The sequence below is a fragment of the Salmo trutta genome, chromosome 21 (genome assembly GCF_901001165.1).
Source record: "Salmo trutta chromosome 21, fSalTru1.1, whole genome shotgun sequence".
In the NCBI taxonomy this organism is placed as follows: domain Eukaryota; kingdom Metazoa; phylum Chordata; class Actinopteri; order Salmoniformes; family Salmonidae; genus Salmo; species Salmo trutta.
The window spans coordinates 35,422,018-35,443,276 of record NC_042977.1 but is presented as its reverse complement, the minus strand read 5'-3'; the positions used below and the strand labels follow the sequence as shown (position 1 = coordinate 35,443,276).

Genomic DNA, 21,259 nt, shown 5'->3' with positions numbered 1-21,259 from the left:
TCCTAGGCGGAAGTATTTGGTAAACGCACACGTGATCGATTCGCTTGTTGTGTCAGCTAGGTAGCTAATAGCTAGCTATTTAGTATAGCTACTATTCCATGTAGACATTTGGGATTGTTAAAACGAAGATATGGCTTTTCGAGCTTATGGTGCGCGTGTCCTTTATCAAAGGGTGGTTGCTGTGAGGATAATGTACAGAGTATGTCTTGTTTTTGCTCTTCTCGCCCTGTCATTGAGCCATTCTCTCAAATGTGCCCTTTTCTTCTATGTTCCATCCTTAATTTTTTGTGACCTTAAAGTCTAATTGAAGACTGACCATCCTTATTCATAGGTTGGGAATAATAATATTGAGAATGTTAATGTCAGTTATGTCTCGAATAACTTGTCTTTACCCACAGGCATTAAGTGCAGAAGTGCATCCCCAATCCCACGCAGACTTCCTAAAAGGTGCTCCCCACAGGAAACACCCAGGGGTGACAAATTTGAAGACACTGCGCCTGCCAGATGAACTCCAGAAAGCAGCACAAGCTATCATTCATGGTAGAGGAGATTTGACGTCCATATCTCAATAGATTTACTTCTTGCCATGATATTTATTTTGAGTAATACAATATCACGAGACAGTGTTACCATTTAGTGACAGTGTTATTCTAGTCTTGAATCCCCCCAACTTGCAGGCACAGAAGTGAGTGGGTTGGTTGGCAAAGCACGCAGTCTCACCAACTTCCTGTGGAGCAGGAAGAGAGCACCTGAGGATGTAACACTGAGGGAAAGAGCCATGGCCCTGGAGAATAATCTGTGGGAGAAGACAAAAGAGAAGGGTGGAGGTGACAGATTTAATACAAATGGATGTTAAAAGAAAGAGAGGGGCAGAGATTGGCGATATGGAATGTTGGGAGTGAGGGAAAGGTGAACTGGATGAACGACTTCCAGGAAAGTGTCTTGTTCAAGAGGACACAAGATGGAGAACATGTGGTAGTGTGAAATTAACGTCTGTTTTTATTAAAGATGTAGATCTTCAACTGCTGGAGACCCAAATCACAAAGAAAGTGCTGTCTGATCTCAGGAAGACAACATACCACTGGTCCCCTATGAGGTAGCTCTGTGTGTTTTCCTCAACTATGTTCATCTCTGCATGGTAAGCTTAAAGTAGCATGTAACTTAATCTTTCTGTCTCTCTGTCCTAGGTATGATGAAGAGTTGGGTGTGGTGTACATGGTTGCTAAGCTGGCAGGTGGCTACGCTGCAGTGAAAAGAGTTCTAAATGAGGTAAAGTAATCAGTCTTACCTCATACAAACATGCTTTATATACAGTCTGATCCCCTCTTGCCAACAGTGGGACCATTGCATGACCCTCTCTCACTTTTTTTCATCACTCTTTCCAGATAAAGAAAAGAGATCCCTCCTTCTCCCCTCATTCTCTCCTGGACTTTGGTTCAGGATTAGGAACAGCTGTCTGGTGAGGATCAGAACAATAACATCATTTCAGTTGTCTGTCTGTGCAGTGAGACTTCACATTTAAGATTCTCCTTCCTTTTCTCCCAGGGCATCACACTCATTTTGGGGTGATACGTTGAAGGAGATGGTGTGTGTCGACAATTCTGGGGCAATGAACACTATAGCAGCTCGCCTTCTCAGAGGTACAGTATGCACCTCCAGTCATTCATGTCAATGTACAGGGAGTGAGACAGAGAATTACATAATCATTATACTGTTCTTTGTTGAGCAGGCAGCAGCGAAAAAGATGAGCCTGTCATCAAACAAGTATACTTCCGTCAGTTCCTTCCTGTCTCCCCTAAGGTTAGTCTAGTTACCTTCAATGTGTCTAGTTATGTGCAAGACTAACAATGTGATGGCATTAGTGATGATGCGGTGTTATACTTTCAGGTGCAATTTGATCTGGTGGTGGGGGCCTTTTCTCTGTCAGAATTGGCCAGTCAAAAGGAGAGGGAAGATGCCATACTCACTTTGTGGAGAAAGACCAGCTCTTATCTGGTTGGTGAAAATGTTCCCTCAAACCCCGTCCATTATACAATAAGTAGTATTACCTTGAATCACCCCAACCTCTTTTCTTTGAACTCTGCTCTTGTTGTAGGTGCTGGTAGAAAATGGGACCAAAGAGGGCCACCAGATACTTATGGATGCCAGAGACATACTACTTAAGGTCTCACTCTCACAAACATATACTACAGTCACCTGCTTTTAATATCTAAATACTTGAGTCATTGAAAGTATGATACCTTTATTACTCTAATCCCAGAAACAAGAAAGAGCAGCCCATGACCCTAGAAGACCATCAGTGTTCGCCCCAGTATGTTATTATACATGAACCACCTTATAATACATTGTCTCATTCGCCAGTTTATTTCACCCATGTGTTTTTTTTGTCTGCTTTGTTTTGAGTGTCCTCATGAATCACCTTGTCCCAAGCTGTTCCAACTGCCCTTAGTACCCTGCAACTTCTCTCAAGCCTACAGCCCACTCCCTTTACCTGGGGTAAGAGATCATTCTGAAAGATCTGACTATTTTCTGGTTGTTGGCCTACTTGACCATGTGTTCATGAGATACTTGGCACAACAATGAATGCAAGTTAATCTGGCCTGTCCTATTCTTAGTCCTGTTCTTTCTTTCACAGGCTCCAGACCGACTGACCGAGAGGTTCAGCTACCTGGTTCTGTCAAGAACAGACTGGGCAGGTGGAGAGGGGCTGGACTGGGCCAGGCTCACAGCACCAGTGCTGCGCAGGCCGAGACATGTTCACTGTCAGGTCTGCTGCTCTAGTGGAGAGATTAAACGGGTTGTGGTGACAGCCCATCGACATGGCAGGTACGTTGAATCCTCAACTAGCATCATTACACTTCCACTGTCCAAGTTAAACTGCATACATGACTGATTGTATCCTTTCCACAGAGACGTGTATCGCTGTGCCCGGAGTAGTGATTGGGGAGATCAACTGCCAATCATTCAGCCAGAGGATGACTCAAGTAATTTAGACTGACCAGTCAGTGCCATTATGAATGAACGAGAGAAACACCCTCCAAGGTCATCCTTCCTGGTGCTGTGAAATCAACTGTTCCCTTCATAGACTGATCAAAAACAGGTTGAAATCATCAGGCTGAGGATAACTGACATGAAACACCAAAATTGATTCAAGCGCAAGTCTCCTTCTAAAAGGGTCTGTGGTGGAGATTGTTAATGTGAACATTGTTCAGTATATGACTGTCAAGGACACGGCAATAAAAGCGTATGATTTGTTAAATCCTGTGTTTACTAAGTGAATAAGTGCCAATCACATTCATCATACTTTGATCAGAACCTCAGCTCACCCCAGTCCATAAATTGCATGTTGTTTCCTGTAATGGGGAATAACATATTTACATTGTAAATAAAAATGAATAAACCGTGAAGTTCAAGTGCTCAAATCATGTAACTCATACACTTATTTCCAGTGAGTTACATTCTGAGGTCACAGAAACCTCTAGGCTGAGAATGCACTATTGGCTAATGTGTAGAAGATTTTATATATATGTACATATTCCTTTCTTGCAGTGGACACTGGACACTTTCTTTGAAAGACAGGGTCCATCTCATATTTATTCAGGAAAAAAGCTCACATCAGTGAAGTTCTCTCACATTACAAAATCTAATCTCTTCAGTCTCTTGACATCTCCTGTTTCACATCTAGCTCCCAACAATCTCCTTCAGGGCAGAGCTCAGGTCTGGGTACTGGTACTGAAAGCCTGACTCCAGAGTCCTCTTGGGTTCTACTTTCTGACCCTGGGTTAGCACTATGGCTCTCTCTGAACCCATTAGGGCATCAATGACAAATCCAGGCACAGGGAAGACAGTGGGTCTCCTCAGAACCCGGCCCAGCTCTTTGGTGAACTCGTAATTGGTGTTCAGTGCTGGGGCGACACCGTTAAACACTTGAGGGACAGCAGAGGGGGTGTCGGGAGAGGGCTCCATGGCATGAGCGATGATTCCAGCCAGGTCAGAGACATGGATCCAGGGGAATGGTTGTCTGCCAGACCCCAACGTGCCTCCAAGGCCTAGCCAGAAAGGAGTCATCATCTGCTTCATGGCACCACCATCACGACCCAGTACTACCCCTGTTGGAGGAAGGCAGTAGAGCAGGGGTATCAGTGGTGAAATCACAAAAGACTGCCATCTCATTCAAAGGACCGTATTCATATTAACATTGTCCAGTTGTATCTAACACACATACACACACTCTGATAGTAAATGTATAGTACTCACCTGGTCTGATTACTACTTGTCTGGTATTCTGTGCAATGTTTTCAGGAAGACGCCCCGCCCACTCCCATTCCTTCACCAGTCTTGACAGGAGGTCAAATGGCGTCCACTCACTGTCTTCTGTGTACTGAGCTGTTAGACTGGGTTTATAGCATGCTGTGGGGAAGAGACAAAAACAAACCAACAATTATGGTAAAAATATGGTAATATTTTTTGTGACTAAGGATGCTTTAAGTGTCATTGAAACTTTATGCAAGGAACCTAGGATACTTACCTACACCTGTGACAAGGACCCAAGCATGAGGGGGACTGGGAGACCCAGCAATGGCTTGAGCCAGAATTGTGGTTGTGTCAACCCGACTGGAGAACAGATCCTTCCTATAACCCTCATTCCACCTGTACCAACATGGAGGAGGGAGAACCAGTGGGGTTGAGAGGGACAAACATAAAAAGAAAAGAGAGAGAGGGAGGCAAAGAGTGGTATGGAAAGAGTCCAGTCCATGATGGATATTAACCTGTATTTAAAGCGTTTTCATCAAACTGTCCCCTTTTCTTTTTATGTCAGATAGGGCCTCGGATCCTCAAGTTCTACAGCTGCACCAGAGAGCATATTGACTCGCTACATCACCACTTTTTATGGCAAAGGCACCGCCCTCGACCGCAAATCGCTACAGAGGGTGGTGCAGACGGCCCAGTACATCACTGGGGCCGAGCTCCCTGAAATCCAGGACCTCTCTATCAGGTGGTGTCAGAGGAAGGCCCGAAAAATTGCCAAAGACTTCAGGCACCCAAGCCAAAGACGGTTCACTCTGCTACCGCCCGGCAAATGGTTCCGGAGCATCGGCTCTCGAACCAACAGGCTCCGAGACAGCTTCTACCCCCAAGCCACAAGACAGCTAAATAGCCACAAGACTGCTAAATAGTTAATTAAATGGTTACAAGGACTATACGTTGGCCCAATCTTGCAATGACTATGCACACGCACAAGACTATATATACGCACTCACACACCGACACAACACACTCACACACTCATCATATGCAGCTGCTACGCTGTTCTTTATTCTTACTGTTATTATTATCTACAGTGAGGGGGGAAAGTATTTGATCCCCCGCTGATTTTGTACGTTTGCCCACTGACAAAGAAATGATCAGTCTATAATTTTAATGGTAGATTTATTTGAACAGTGAGAGACAAACAACAAAAAAATCCAGAAAAACACATGTAAAAAAAAATTATAAAATGATTTGCCTTTTAATGAGGGAAATAAGTATTTGACCCCTCTGCAAAACATGACTTAGTACTTGGTGGCAAAACCCTTGTTGGCCACCAGGTTTGCACACATCTCAGGAGGGATTTTGACCCACTCCTCTTTGCAGATCTTCTCCAAGTGACGTTTGGCAACTCGAACCTTCAGCTCCCTCCACAGATTTTCTATGGGATTAAGGTCTGGAGACTGGCTAGGCCACTCCAGGACCTTAATGTGCTTCTTCTTGAGCCACTCCTTTGTTGCCTTGGCCGTGTGTTTTGGGTCATTGTCATGCTGGAAAACCCATCCACGACCCATTTTCAATGCCCTGGCTGAGGGAAGGAGGTTCTCACCCAAGATTTGACGGTACATGGCCCCGTCCATCGTCCCTTTGATGCGGTGAAGTTGTCCTGTCCCCTTAGCAGAAAAACACCCCCAAAGCATAATGTTTCCACCTCCATGTTTGACGGTGGGGATGGTGTTCGTGGGGTCATAGGCAGCATTCCTCCTCCTCCAAACACAGCGAGTTGAGTTGATGCCAAAGAGCTCTTTTTTGGTCTCATCTGACCACAACACTTTCACCCAGTTGTCCTCTGAATCATTCAGATGTTCATTGGCAAACTTTAGACGGGCATGTATATGTGCTTTCTTGAGCAGGGGGACCTTGCGGGCGCTGCAGGATTTCAGTCCTTCACGGCGTAGTGTGTTACCAATTGTTTTCTTGGTGACTATGGTCCCAGCTGCCTTGAGATCATTGACAAGATCCTCCCGTTTAGTTCTGGGCTGATTCCTCACCGTTCTCATGATCATTGCAACTCCACGAGGTGAGATTTTGCATGGAGCCCCAGGCCGAGGGAGATTGACAGTTCTTTTGTGTTTCTTCCATTTGCAAATAATCGCACCAACTGTTGTCACCTTCTCACCAAGCTGCTTGGCGATGGTCTTGTAGCCCATTCCAGCCTTGTGTAGGTCTACAATCTTGTCCCTGACATCCTTGGAGAGCTCTTTGGTCTTGGCCATGGTGGAGAGTTTGGAATCTGATTGATTGATTGCTTCTGTGGACAGGTGTCTTTTATACAGGTAACAAGCTGAGATAAGAGCACTCCCTTTAAGAGTGTGCTCCTAATCTCAGCTCGTTACCTGTATAAAAGACACCTGGGAGCCAGAAATCTTTCTGATTGAGAGGGGGTCAAATACTTATTTCCCTCATTAAAATGCAAATCAATTTATAACATTTTTGACATGCGTTTTTCAGGATTTTTTTGTTGTTATTCTGTCTCTCACTGTTCAAATACCATTAAAATTATAGGCTGATAATTTCTTTGTCAGTGGGCAAACGTACAAAATCAGCAGGGGATCAAATACTTTTTTCCCCCTCACTGTATCCTGATACCTAATCACTTTACCCTGACTTTATTTACATATCTACCTCAAATCCCTCTTACCCCTGCACATTGATCTAGTATTTGTACTCTCTGTATATGTCTTAATGCTTGTGTATTTTATTCCTCATGTATTTTACTCTGTATAGTTGGGAAGGGCTCGTAAGCAAGCATTTCACGTCAGTCTACAACCGTTGCATTTGCCACATGTGACAAATAAAATCTGATGGTCCAGCACCATCCTCAGACAATTGCTTTCATTTTTGGAAAAGGCTTAAAATGAGGGCTCCATTGCTCACCATCGCAGTGGGTTCATAAGATTCTCCCCAGACAGATTGACAGCAGCCTCACATGGTGGGAGGCCACCAGACTCCAATTCACCCTGCAAACAGGGCATGAGATAGCTTTTTAATTATTGTTTATTAGGTGACACCATGTGTTATGTTTGGGTGTCAACATTAAAGATTCCAATAGATAACTTCAATAATAAATGCCATTTAGCAGATGCTTTTATCCAAAGTGACTTATAGTCATTCGCGCATACAAAGATCATGGTTAGGGTTGTGAATATGAAGAATGGTTACTCTGTAGGAGTGAGGAATACTTTTATTATAATACTAAAGGAAAATGAATTACAATTATGCTATAAAATAAGGTCATAATCATACCCATGTGATCTTTCCCAGACCTGGCTGTCGAGAAATTATTGTGACTTCATGACCTTTGTTCTTGAGTAAACGAGTCAGCTCTCTTCCCACAAACCCAGATCCTCCTCCTGATGAAAATAAAAGGCAGAGAGAATATTACAAGCCAGGATAAGTACAAGCTCACATGATTGATTATATCAGTGGTTCTCAAACATCTCTTTGGGGACCTCTCGATGTTTCACAATTTTGTTGTAGCCCTGAAGTAGCTCACCTAATTCACCTAGTCAAGGGCTTGATAATTAGTTGACAAGTTCAATCAGGTATGCTAACTCTGGAATAGATCAAATACATGGAACAGGTTTGACAACCACAAGATTAGATTAGGGAAACTGCTGTTACTAATTGTGCATTTTATTTTTCACAGTCCAAAACATAGACTATGCTAGAAATTTGGATGAGAATGTGTATAAAACTCTGAACCTGTATAAACAACCAGCAATTACTCTAGGCATAAGAATCTTAGCTCACCAAACAACACATAACTGTTAAAAGAAACGTCATATTCACGCGCATGCGCACTTTGCTCAGTTACAAAACAAGGTAGTTGGCTACATTTACAAGGGTTTTTAAATGTGAACGAAATGTCCTTAGCAAAACTGACGTGGTTACCGCACACATGACATGGAACTGGAACCACAGAATGCATGTTTGATAACGATTTCTATAACTAGCTAACAGTATACGTCCAATGTAGCAAACACTCAGTTACAAGTAGCCAAGTAACGTTACGCTATTGAAGATCAGTGGTAACGTTAGGCCGTCATTGTAACTGACTTGCCTAGTTAAATAAAATAAAAATGTCTGATTTATACATACCTATTAACACTCTCATAACACACAATTTCCAGTTCCAGGGTTGGAATTCTGCTTTCACGTGTTGAAGATGCACAGTACACTAACTCAAATTGGCAAGGGGCGGCGGGTAGCCTAGTGGTTAGAGCGTTGGACTAGTAACCGAAAGGTTGCTGACAAGGTTCAAATCTGTCGTTCTGCCCCTGAACAAGGCAGTTGGTTAACTGCCCTAACCCTGTCCCTATGCCGTCATTGAAAGTAAGAATTTGTTCTTAGCTGACTTGCCTAGTTAAATGAAGGTCAAATATAAAAAACAGTATACGCAGAAGAACTTGTAGAACGGTTTCCCGTAGACATGTCACATGCCAAACTGGGCAGAGCCTTCCTCCATTTTTGTGAGGTAAGGAAAATAACTTACTGTCCTTTCGATCCAATTATACAATCACTATCTTGTATTATGCTTACAAGCGGAGTTTTTTTAAAACGCTATGTGTTTCCAGCAACACTTAAAACTAAATGGCAATAATGTTAGACATAAAATGCATGTTTAGAAAATATGGATATACCAGATCAGTTATTAGCCAGTTATTGGTTTGTGAGTCAATTGGCCTTTATAAATCAATATCAGATTAATGGAACAAATATTTATTACGATAACAACATTTTGTTTGTATTATAACAACATAATAGTTTGATCCCAAATTATTGATTTGGACTGAACTAGGTGCCGGTACTCATTTTGGGTGCCGGTATTGTTTACATTAAGGTTCAGGAGCTCCATAATACTTTGGAGCTAATGCTCTTAAAGAGGCACATGAGCTCAAGCATCCGGTGAGCTCCTACCCAAGTCAATCATTTCCTCTGAGAAAGTGTTGTATTCTCAGATATCCAGATTGAAGGGGGAAATTATAGCGAACCATGACCATTTCTATATTACATCTTGTCAAACTCGGGATTGATCTTTCGCGGCTTAAAGTGTTCAGCGTTGATTCGTTCCACGCGGAACTAAAATAAAGACATGTCTTGGGGGGAGATACCACACCCGGAAGCAACATGCGTGTTTCCCACAACAACACGTGGTGTGGTAAAACAGATAAATGCGCCCCCAGTCCCCTCAATCAGTCTTTCTCACCTACTGTGGTTCGAGGAATATTATTTAAGACAAGAGGACATCAGCACATGTGGTTGATTTCGCCATAAGCTACCAATTTTTTTAATTTGATATTAAGTTAGTTATTTAATAGCTATTTTTGTTAGACAATGTTATTTGATTCTAACTCCGTTTTGGGTTATTTGCTAGCAGTTGGCTGGTAAGTCATTTTGGTGGCTAGCTTGCTAGACTAGCGTTAGGCCAGCCTAAAATATCTTGATACATTTTAGTTGTATCCGTTTTTTAATTTTTATTAAAGTTGGTTCAATAAACCGACCATTCAAAGGCCTTGGCTACGGTAAGCATCTCATAAGTGTTTTCTTAACTGTTTGTGTCTGAGGATTGGGCCTAACTATCTAAAGTGATTTTTAACCACGAGTTCGAGTGCCTTAGGCCCTTAAATAGACAGTAAGCAGGTGTTGGGCACGAACTCTACAGCCGCTAGTCTGATGTTTAGTATTCCATTTGAACCATGATGGCAGCATCTCTAAACGTCGTTATTTTTTAAAGGAATTTGGCTCAGAGGACTAGCCATTTGGCTTGCTACCTGGGTAATTACTATTACATCGTTAACGTTACTTACCTGTGACACTTGTTGTCAAACCCAAAATGATGATTTGCATGTGAGTCCGTGTTTCAGCTGAACCTCGTGATTATAAATTCACTGCACTGACTGGGTTGCCTGAATGTCAACGTTTAACACTTGTGAAAATGTGACTATAGGTAACTGACTCGTGTTTGTATGTCACTTTAGAGAATCAAAGATCAAAATCCTTGCTCTGCTGGAAAATCAGGTAACTATCAAATTATATGCTCCTGAAACCAGCATTTCAGTAACCTTACTATGATGAGTTTGTTTCATGATCCGTGTTTCACCTGAATCCTAGTGATTATACACATGCGCTGAGTAAATTAAGGAGTAGTTGAAGAATCTCTTTATTCTGTGTTGTACTGACTGTTTCCATCTGTCCACCACTAGGTAATGGGAACTGCCATTGTAGGAATGATCACCGCTTCCATTCAACCCCAGGATGATCTGTAATCTAGTTTGAGGTCAAATGTATGTATCTATTGACTAAGTATGTACTCAACAGTCGCTAACCAGAAGCGTTTTGTCTGAGGCACTGTCGAATTGGTTCAAAATTGTACAAAATGTTACTTGGTTGAAAGTGTTCAATAAATGCAGTGAATGTTAACTCTTGTTGTTTAATTTATGTAATGTCATTGGCAGTTGTGGTTAGTACTATTACATCCTTTACTTCAGCTGTTACCTGTAAACAAAGGCTAGGTATGTTTTTCTTTTCTGGGGGGGAATGGGATACCTTGTCAGTTGTGCAACAATGTTCAACTGAAATATGGCTTCTGCATTTAACCCAATCCCTCTGAATCAGATGTAATGGTCTAGGCAACAGGTGGAATAATGCCTTTTTAAAGTCACTCAACTGTATGCCTACTTTCAACTAGCAGACATGGACAAGTGGTGTAGAAATGGTAAACTACGTGGTCCAAGGAAATTTCATATTTAACTACGCAAGTCGGTTAAGAACATTCTAAATTTACAATGACGGCTTAACCCGGACGACGCTGGGCCAATTGGGACTCGATCACGGCTTGTGATAAAGTAGTGGTGACTCCAGCGATGCAGTGCCTTAGACTGCTGCGGCACACGGGAGCGACTGACTGCATTAGAAGTATGCTTGCTTTATATTCTCTAGTCATGTAATATATGCGATATTATTAGTGGTGAATAATTTGCTATGTAACTGGAAGACTTGAGTTGTGTTGGCCTTGTGCTTCGAACACACCAACCGCATTGCATTTTGGTACACAATAATTTAATTTACAATGAAACGCTGCGTTTGACTTGCAGTGCGTTCAATAATTCAAACTATGCTTTGACGGCTTGACATAAATGGTAGAAGGTGAATTTTGACCTTCCACGCAAATCCAGTTGCGTAGTATGTGCGACGTAGCTGTGATCAATGATTCATTGTTTGAACACTTTTAAATTCACTGAAGGGTGAATTTAAAATAAAACGCGCCATTACGTTAGTGACCAATCAAAGCTCACTAAAGCGTCCAACCATTACTGGATTGGGTGACTAGCTGTCGGTTTCTAGCAACCACATGAAGGCAAGGATAGCGTGGCTAGGCCAGTGCTGCTTGTATAGAGAATGTTCTAATGGCCCCCAATTTCCACTAGCCACGGTAGTTTCGCCCTCGTGGGTGCTAGTGTAGAGGACGTCACGCTGCTTGTTTAGGGCGTACCACTTCCAATTCGGCGTGACCTCTGCATTGCCAGCACACGTGACCGACCTGAAGCCTCTTACCAGTTGGCGCCACGCGAAAAGTATTGGCTAGTGCAAGTGGGGACAGATCAGGCAGTAAGTTTCTCACATGTGCTACACTAGCTAGCAGGCTAGGTATCAATAGTCCATCCAATAGGGGCTGGAAGCTATAACGCTTTCTGTTGGTCAATAGTGCTGCGAAGTCACGGAATATTAGCATAAACTGAAGAGTTCCCAAATTTTGGTCCCGCCCTCTTTTGCGTCTCAAGTCCCCCGTCACGTCACTTCCTTTGAAAATGAGTGTGCTCCGTCCGTTTCATCGCCCCAAATGTGTTATGTGGAAATGCCCTGTAGCTGTAATATTGGTCATATACCACAAACCCCTGAGGTTTCTTATTGCTTTTATAGACCAGTTACCAACATTTTTGCGTCGTACCCGTGGTATTTTGTAATTGCGGCACCCCGTCCTATTGTCGATAAATCATTGGATTTGATTCAATGCCACTGCAACCGTAATATAATTTATTTATGCCTTTTTTAATAAACCATTAACTTCCCATCTATGGTTATTTTTGCACACTCGTCCTATGTTTAAGTTGTTTGCAAATGCAACTGGAGCAATGTAAACTAAATAATTGTTAGGGTACTCATTTTGAGTCCACTGGTGACAGTAGCCCAATCGGCCGTTAGATGGCACTATTCTTTTTAACGACGTAAAAGTTTAAATGGAATAGTAGTTCATAGTAGTCTACAGATTCAAAATTGGCCGACAAAACGCTTACAACATTTGCATTATGACATCTGACTTTCCCATAGTAACCGTGCCATTCCAGGCACAAACGGGAAATAAGAAAAAAATACAGAACACAGCAGAATATCTAAACGGCCGGTGGCACGCTTCTTTTGATCCTAAAAATAAGAAAAAATTCACAACATTGTAGGAGTGGACCCTCAGCTGAGGCTTACGGCATTATAGATTTACCTTTTATAATGGTTGGCTCTTGGAAAATATCCTATAAATGTTATTTTAAATTAATAGCCTATCTATATTATAAGCTAAATGTTCTGATATTCTGCTTCTACAATCCTGTGCCGATTTTCTTCATTTTAGGCTCAAAAGAAGCACGTAGTCCTCTTACATCGGGTAGGCCACTTTACAGGCCTCCGTGTTTTGTATTTATTTTTGTGTTCGGAATAGCAATGTTACTATAGGCTGCTATGTTGTCACTGAAAACAGGAGTTTTCTAAATTTAAACTGTCATCAATAGCCTAATTACGGCATAATTTATCGCTGCTATGGCGTTACCAGACCCCCTAAAGCCATATAAAAGGGACCCCGGCCCATCTAAAAGTCATTCATAGTCTTATCTATCAATCACGATGCCCAGAAGACGCAGAGCATACACCAGCTGCCCTGTCCTCAGACACCCGCCGCTGCTCTAGTGCTCTACCTGACCTAACCGCCCCCTCCCTGTTCTCCCCCGACCCCTGGTAGAGCAGAGATGTTAAAGTCTGTTTACCAAGACGACATTTAATGTTCCTGAGTGGCCTAGTTACAGTTTTGACTTAAATCGGATTTAAAATCTATTGCAGGACTTAAATGGCTGTCCAGTGATGATCAACAACCAACTTGACAGATCTTGAACAATTATAATGTGCATATATTGTACAATCGGTGTGCAAATCTCTTAGATTTACCCAGAAAGACTCAACTAAGCCATGGAGTGCTTCTCCAGACCACTCCTCTCTGCAATGTGTTAATTCTACAGCCACTATGTATACTGTGCCTTCAGAAAGTATTCACACCCTTTTACCTTATCCACATTTTGTTGTGTTACAAAGTAGGGTTAAAATGGATTTAATTATTTTTTTTGTCAATGATCTATACACAAAATACTTTCATGTGGAAGACATTTACATTTGTAAAAAAGTAATTAAAAATTAAACACTATTCAACCCCGAGTCAATCAATACATGTTAGAATCATCTTTGGCAGCAATTACAGCTGGTTGTCTAAGAGCTTTCCACACCTGGATTGTGAAACATATGCCCATTCTTTGAAAAATTCTTCAAGCTCTGTCAACTTAGTTGTTAATTATTGCTAGACAACCATTTTCAGGTCAAAATTGTAACTTGGCCACTCAGGAACATTCACTGTCTTCTTGGTAAGCAACTCCAGTGTAGATTTGGCCTTGTTTTAGGTTATAGTATTGCTGAAAGGTGAATTCATCTCCCAATGTCTGGTGGAAAGTAGACTGAACCAGGTTTTCCTCAAGGATTCTGCCTCTCCGTTCTGCTTCTTTTTTATCCTGAAAAACTCCCTAGTCCTTAACGAATACAGTGCATTTAGGGAAAGTATTCAGACCCATTGACATTTTCCACATTTTATCTTATTCTAAAATTGATGAAATATTTTTTTTCCCTCATCAATCTACATGCAATACCCCATAATGACACAGTGAAAACAGATGTATTAAAAGTAAAAAATACGGTCTCTGAGGTACCGTGTCTCTGAGGTACCGTGTCAAGCACAATGTAGCAGCCAAGTAGCCTACTATCTATGGAGGTGAAATGGACAGCACTCTCCAAGGTGCTAATTAATTCAAAGCATTTTAGACGTCACTGCAGTATGCCACATACTTGAGTATAGTGCGGGGCTTACACAAGTCAGAATTTCTTAGAGCCTAATTTTATAGACAATGTACAGCAACATTTTTATACAACACTGCAGAACACCCGCCATATGCCACATACTCGGCTGTGGGGCTTACAAGATCTGAATTTCATATTTCAAGACAAATGTAGCAGTATAACAAATATCACAATATTGGAATATAACATAAAACTCCCACAATGACTCTACCCATGTCAAGTCCGTTTAACTCTCGAGTCAACTTCTTGCTCAAAAAATACTAGCTAGTAGAGGTGCCGGAGGTGATGCTGAGCTGGCAGGATAATGTTTTTACTTTATTTATTTAACCTTTATTTAACTAGGCAAGTCAGTTAAGAATAAATTATTTACAATGACACCTACCAAAAGTCAAAAGGCCTCCTGTGGGGACAGGGGCTGTGATTAACAAAATAAATAAAAATATAGGACAAAATACACATGACAAGAGACAACACAACATGGCATGGCAGCAACACATGACAACACAACATGGCAGCAGTACAACATGGTGCAAACATTATTGGGCACAGACAACAGCACAAAGGATAAGGTACAGACAACAATACATCACGCAAAACAGCCACAACTCAGTAAGAGTGTCCATGCTTGAGTCTTTGAATGAAGAAATTGAGATTCAACTGTCCAGTTTGAGTGTTTGTTGCAGCTCGTTCCAGTCGCTAGCTGCAGCTAACTGAAGAGAGACAAGCGAGGCATGTGTGCGCTTTGGGGACCTTTAACAGAATGTGACTGGCAGAATATCTCAGATAGGAGGGAGTGAGGCCTTAGAGGGTTTTATAAATAAGCATCAACCAGTGCGTCTTGCAACAGGTACAGTAGCAAGAAAAAGTATGTGAACCCTTTGGAATTATCTGGACAACCTACACTGTGAATGTTTAAATTATATAGTCAATATAGACAATAAAAATACAATAATTAGTCTGTTATTAGTTTAAGCACACTATATTTGTCTATTGTTGTGAAGATCAGATCAAATTTGATGACCATTTTATGCAGAAATCCAGGTATTTCCAAAGGGTTCACATACTTTTTCTTGCCACTGTATATTAGCATCGCTGTCAGGAACAGTTTGCCCCTCACTCCTCCCACAGTTCTCTGGCTCGTTCTGGGTTCCAATTCACCATCTTTCTCTGGATTTTTGGACTTGAAAAATTTCAAACTCGATTGCCTTTTTTTATCCATTTTTTATTTGCCTTTCCCATGATTCAAATTCAGTAGGGAGATGACTAGACTAGGCTACGTGACGTGACTACGTAGGGACCTACGTAGGGACTATCTGACCACCACCACCAGGACCTATGTCAAGATCAGTTACTTACCCCACTGTCCCTCCCCATAACCTTAATGTAGAATTAAGAGAGCAGGTCTGGAATCAGTGTGGCAGGATAGGATGATTACATAGAAGAATCACCACGCTTTTACATGATGGTCTGGGGGGCAGGAGAAATAACGAGGAGACAACTTGATTTAATGCTGATTGCTTTTATTAGAATGTCTACAGTGCGAACAGTGAAATTATGAATAAATCATGCTGCGAGAGGTACCGGATCTGGGCAAATAGGTGCTGGAACAAACAAAGTCAAATTTGAGAGGTGCAGGATCCTGTTCCGGCAGGATCTGGCTCAAGTTAAGCACTGCACACCTGTTTAAAGAAGGTCCCACAGTTGATAGAGCAAAAACCAAGTCTTGAAATCAAAAGAATTGTCCATAGAGCTCAGAGACAGGTTTGTGTTGAGGCACAGATCTGGGGAAGGTTCCCAAAAACACAGTGGCCCCCAAGGTGACAGTTGGGTTATGGTATGGGCAGGTATAAGCTACAGACAACGAATACAATTGCATTTTAACAATGGCAATTTTAATGCACAGAGATACCGTTACGAGATCCTGAGGCCCATTGTCGTGCCATTCATCCGCCGCCATCACCTTATGTTTCAGCATGATAATGCACGGCCCCATGTCGCAAGGATCTGTACACAATTCCTGGAAGCTGAAAATGTGCAAGTTCTTCCATGGCCTGCATACTCACCAGATATGTCACCTATTGAGCACATTTGGGATGCTTATGGATCGACGTGTATAACAGCATGTTCGAGTTCCTGCCAATATTGAGCATCTTTGCACAGCCATTGAATCCACAGGCCACAATCAACAGCCTGATCAACTCTATGCGAAGGAGATGTGTCGTGCACCATGAGGCAAATGGTGGTCACACCAGATACTGACTGGTTTTCTGACCCACTCCCTACTTTTTTTAAAGGTATCTGTGACCAACAGGTGCATATCAGCATTCCCAGTCATGTGAAATCCATAGATTAGGGCCTAATGAATTTATTTAAATTGACTGATTTACAAATATGAACTGTAACTCAGTAAAATCTTAGACATTTTTGCATGTTGCGTATATATTTTTGTTCTGTGTAAATACCTTTAATGCTGATGAGTGAGATGGGAAGCGATGTGAATTATGAGTTTACTAGATTAATTAAAAGTGACGATCCATTCAGACCAGCCTTACTGATTTAACTTTCATACCTACATTTCTTCTGGAAGATATTCAGTCTCCGACAGCTCATCACAGATATACGACAATGCTGTGAATCTGTTTACAAAGGTTATGGTCAATCAAGTCATGGACAACTTCTCTCAGTTTTCTGATTCAGTAATGCAGAAAGAGTACATTGGGCACTAAGGAACATCTGAAGATGGGGCCAGCGTCCATGACAGAGAGGTGGACATCTCAACTCTCCCCACTGAGTCTGAGGTTGAGAAACAGAGTAATACCTGTCTTCCTCAGGCTAAGGCTGTCTGGAAAGGCAAAGGGAAGTTCAGCTTCCTGTCAAAGATCAACTTCAAAATCATCTCTAAGGTAGACAAAAGATCAAAGTTAAAGTTGAAATATCACTATTACATAGAGTTGAAGTCGGAAGTTGACATACACTTAGGTTGGAGTCATTAAAACTCGTTTTTCAACCACTCCACAAATCTCTTGTTAACAAACTATAGTTTTGGCAAGTCGGTTAGGACATCTACTTTGTGCATGACACAAGTCATTTTTCCAACAATTGTTTACAGACAGATTATTTCCCTTATAATTCACTGTATCACAATTCCAGTTGGTCAGAAGTTTACATACACTAAGTTGACTGTGCCTTTAAACAGCTTGGAAAATTCCAGAAAATTATGTCATGGCTTTAGAAGCTTCTGATAGGCTAATTGACATCATTTGAGTCAATTGGAGGTGTACCTGTTGATGTATTCCAACACCAACCTTCAAACTCAGTGCCTCTTTGCTTGACATCATGGGAAAATCAAAAGAAATCAGCCAAGACCTCAGAAAAAAAATTGTAGACCTCACCAGTCTGGTTCATCCTTGGGAGAAATTTCCAAATGCCTGAAGGTACCACGTACATCTGTACAAACAATAGTACGCAAGTATAAACACCATGGGACCACGCAGCCATCATACCGCTCAGGAAGGAGATGCATTCTGTCTCCTAGAGGTTAATGTACTTTGGTGCGAAAAGTGCAAATCAATCCCAGAACAACAGCAAAGGGCCTTGTGAAGATGCTGGAGGAAACAGGTACAAAAGTATCTATATCCACAATAAAAACGAGTCCTATATCGACATAACCTGAAAGGCCGCTCAGCAAGGAAGAAGCCACTGCTCCAAAACTGCCATAAAAAGCCAGACTATGTTTGCAACTGCACATGGGGACAAAGATCGTACTTTTTGGAGAAATGTCCTCTGGTCTGATGAAACAAAAATAGAACTGTTTGGCCATAATGACCATCATTATGTTTGGAGGAAAAAGGGTGAGGCTTGCAAGCTGAAGAATACCATCCCAACCGTGAAGCACAGGGGTGGCAGCATCATGTTGTGGGGTTGCTTTGCTGCAGGAGGGACTGGTGCACTTCAAAGAATAAATGGCATCCTGAGGAAGGACATTTTTTTTGGACATATTGAATGAACATCTCAAGACATCAGTCAGGAAGTTAAAGCTTGGTCGCAAATGGGGTTTCCAAATGGACAATGACCCCAAGCATACTCCAAAGTTGTGGCAAAATGGCTTAAGGACAACAAAGTCAAGGTATTGGAGTGGCCATCACAAAGCCCTGACCTCAATCCTATAGAAAATGTGTGGGCAGAACTGAAAAAGCGTGTGCGAGCAAGGAGTCCTTCAAACCTGACTCAGTTACACCAGCTTTGTCAGGAGGAATGGGCCAAAATTCACCCAACTTATTGTGGGAAGTGTGGCGTACAGCAGGTCAGCCACCAGGGGGAGACTCGTCGAGGCCTGGTGACAGACGGAGTCTTCATCACAAGGTGATGGTTCCCTCTTCTGGACGTGCCAGGTCTCGACGGGCTTTCCGGCCAGGACTAATTGGGGCTGATTGTGGTTTGTGAGTAATCAAGGGCTGATTGAACACCAGCTGGACAAGTCCCATAAAGCTGCCAGAAGGGCAGCACATGGGAGAAGGGACTGGGGGAAGAAAGGTTGCTCCTGTGTAATTGGGGACAGTTCCAGAGATAAAAGGAGGGAGCTCAGTTTTGTTCCCCACAGGATACAGCAAGACCCGGAGCCCAGAAGACAGTATCCCGGAGAGGGTCTCATGGGGGAGACCTATTCTTTTCTTTTGGTTTGTTATTCAAATAAACACCCTTGAAACCGAGCAAATCCTACTCTGTCTGTGTCTGATCTGTATAAACGTTTTGACCAAACCCACTTGTCTGCCACAGAAGCTTATGGAAGGCTACCTGAAACGTTTGACCCAAGTTAAACAATTTAAAGACAATGCCTCCAAATACTAATTGAGTGTTTGTAAACATCTGACCCACTGGGAATGTGATGAAAGAAATAAAAGCTGAAATAAATCATTCTCTCTACTATTATTCTGACATTTCACATTCTTAAAATAAAGTGGTGATCCTAACTGACCTAAGACAGGGAATTCTTACTTGGATTAAATGTCAGGAATTGTGAAAAACTGAGTTTAAATGTATTTGGCTAAGGTGTATGTAAACTTACGACTTCAACTGTATATAATTTAACTGTTTGTCATGTATCTGTATATGCTGTTCTTCTGCCAGTTACCACACAATATCCTATTCAAACAATGACAATATATCTCAGTTTTCAGTGAGAAACCATGTGAAGTGTTATAGAAGTAGTTGAAGAAATGCACTAACAATGTCTGTTAACAGTATCTGTCTTTGTGTGGTGCTCCAATTAGCGCTCCAAGAAGAGCAACCAGAACAGCAAGGCCTCAGAGTTAAAACAAGACCAGGCTAGGATTCCCCATGAGGATGACTATTGCATACGTAAGTCCATACATAACCTTCTGCTATGGGCTATGTTCAACTATCTAAATAGAATGAAAAATGTTTAGAGTATATTAATCTTCCAATCAACAATGTTGTTGGGATTTTATCGTATTTCCAGTGCCACAACATTAGATAGTCATTACAGTAAATAGAATAGTTGGAGGAGAATATGTTTGATTAACACAAAATCATGTTCATGTCTTTTGTCCCTACCACCCCACAATGTGCCACAAGCTTCCATGTCTTCACCAGAGGAGGATCTCCACTGGAGAAACAATGCAAATGCTCCATCTTAGTGAGGATGTGTTCAGCCATTAACAAAGGCTGTGTAACACCTTCAAACAGTTCTCCAACAGGACACCGTAAAGGACTAAAGACTCACTTTAGTCTATTTATCATAAAATACAGTTGCATTTATTTCATTGTATTTTGGGTATTTTCTGAATCTATCTGATCTTACATTTTAAACAGTGTGAATGTAACTTGTGCTATAGTTACCTCACCAGTAGATGGTAAGATTTCTTCAATACCGTAAAATGTCTCCAACAGCAAGATGCACTGTGGTACAGTATTGTTACAGAAGGAGACACCTTTTAGAAATGATTGGGCACAATTGTTATTTTTGGTGTGTTTATGGGCATATTCAATCTCTCCCTATCCCAGTCTGCTGTCCCCACATGCTCTAAGATGGCCACCATTGTTCCTGTACCCAAGAAGGCAAAGGTAACTGAACTTAATGACTATCGCCATGTAGCACTCACCTCTGTCATCATGAAGTGCTTTGAGAGACTAGTTACAGATCATATCACCTCTACCTTACCTGCCACCCTAGACCCACTTCAATTTGCTTACCGCCCCAATAGATCCACAGACAATGCAATCACCATCACTCTGCACACTGCCCTATCCCATCTGGACAAGAAGAATACCTATGTAAGAATGCTGTTTATTGACTATAGGTCAGCATTCAACACCATAGTACCCTGCAAGCTCATCATTAAGCTCGAGACCCTGGGTCTGAACCCCACCCCGTGCAACTGGATCCTGGACTTCCTGACAGCCCTCCCCCGGGTGGTGAAGGTAGGAAACATCACCTCCACTCCGCTGATCCCCAACACTGGGGCCCCACAAGGGTGCATGCTCAGTCCCCTCCTGTACTCCCTGTTCACCCATGACTGCGTGATGAGACAGCCTACAGGGAGGAAGTGAGGGCTCTTTGAATGTGGTGCCTGGAAAACAACCTCTCACTCAACATCAACAAAACAATGGAGATGATCGTGGGTGCACCCCCCAAGCTACATTGACGGGACTGCAGTGGAGAAGGTGGAAAGCTTCAAGTTCCTTGGCGTACACATCCCAGACAAACTGAAATGGACCACCCACACAGACAGTGTGGTGAAGAAGGCGCAACAGAGCCTCTTCA

The 21,259-nt window shown here is 42.1% G+C and overlaps 2 protein-coding genes and 1 long non-coding RNA gene across 3 annotated transcripts; 2 read left to right on the top strand and 1 right to left on the bottom strand.

Moving 5' to 3' along the window:
* Nucleotides 1-24: 24 nt before the first annotated feature.
* Nucleotides 25-3,259, top strand: mettl17 (methyltransferase like 17). Its single transcript, XM_029705421.1, has 14 exons — nucleotides 25-199; nucleotides 399-540; nucleotides 678-827; nucleotides 1,009-1,096; nucleotides 1,188-1,269; nucleotides 1,386-1,459; nucleotides 1,546-1,640; nucleotides 1,730-1,800; nucleotides 1,888-1,995; nucleotides 2,096-2,164; nucleotides 2,261-2,311; nucleotides 2,404-2,496; nucleotides 2,636-2,826; nucleotides 2,911-3,259. The coding sequence occupies exons 1-14, from the start codon at nucleotides 131-133 to the stop codon at nucleotides 2,996-2,998; spliced, it is 1,371 nt and encodes a 456-aa protein (XP_029561281.1). The 5' UTR covers nucleotides 25-130; the 3' UTR covers nucleotides 2,999-3,259.
* A 304-nt stretch (nucleotides 3,260-3,563) lies between these two features.
* On the bottom strand, nucleotides 3,564-8,782 carry sdr39u1 (short chain dehydrogenase/reductase family 39U, member 1). The gene is made up of 6 exons (XM_029705422.1): nucleotides 8,410-8,782; nucleotides 7,555-7,661; nucleotides 7,186-7,268; nucleotides 4,529-4,650; nucleotides 4,258-4,410; nucleotides 3,564-4,109 (listed from the first exon to the last, which is right to left on the bottom strand). The coding sequence occupies exons 1-6, from the start codon at nucleotides 8,423-8,425 to the stop codon at nucleotides 3,682-3,684; spliced, it is 909 nt and encodes a 302-aa protein (XP_029561282.1). The 5' UTR covers nucleotides 8,426-8,782; the 3' UTR covers nucleotides 3,564-3,681.
* A 707-nt stretch (nucleotides 8,783-9,489) lies between these two features.
* Nucleotides 9,490-10,731, top strand: LOC115157296 (uncharacterized). The gene is made up of 2 exons (XR_003868411.1): nucleotides 9,490-10,329; nucleotides 10,515-10,731. It is a non-coding gene; the product is annotated as an uncharacterized LOC115157296 (long non-coding RNA).
* Nucleotides 10,732-21,259: the final 10,528 nt, after the last annotated feature.

Excerpts from the sequence above, each read along its gene's own strand:
- mettl17 (XM_029705421.1), top strand. The coding sequence starts at position 131 with ATGGCTTTTCGAGCTTATGGTGCGCGTGTCCTTTATCAAAGGGTGGTT. Across the intron at positions 1,270-1,385 it reads TGAAAAGAGTTCTAAATGAG|ATAAAGAAAAGAGATCCCTC; the intron begins GTAAAGTAATCA and ends CACTCTTTCCAG. Across the intron at positions 1,460-1,545 it reads GGATTAGGAACAGCTGTCTG|GGCATCACACTCATTTTGGG; the intron begins GTGAGGATCAGA and ends CTTTTCTCCCAG.
- sdr39u1 (XM_029705422.1), bottom strand. Across the intron at positions 4,651-7,185 it reads CTTATGAACCCACTGCGATG|GTGGAATGAGGGTTATAGGA; the intron begins GTGAGCAATGGA and ends ATGTTGGTACAG. Across the intron at positions 4,110-4,257 it reads ACAAGTAGTAATCAGACCAG|GGGTAGTACTGGGTCGTGAT; the intron begins GTGAGTACTATA and ends TTCCTCCAACAG.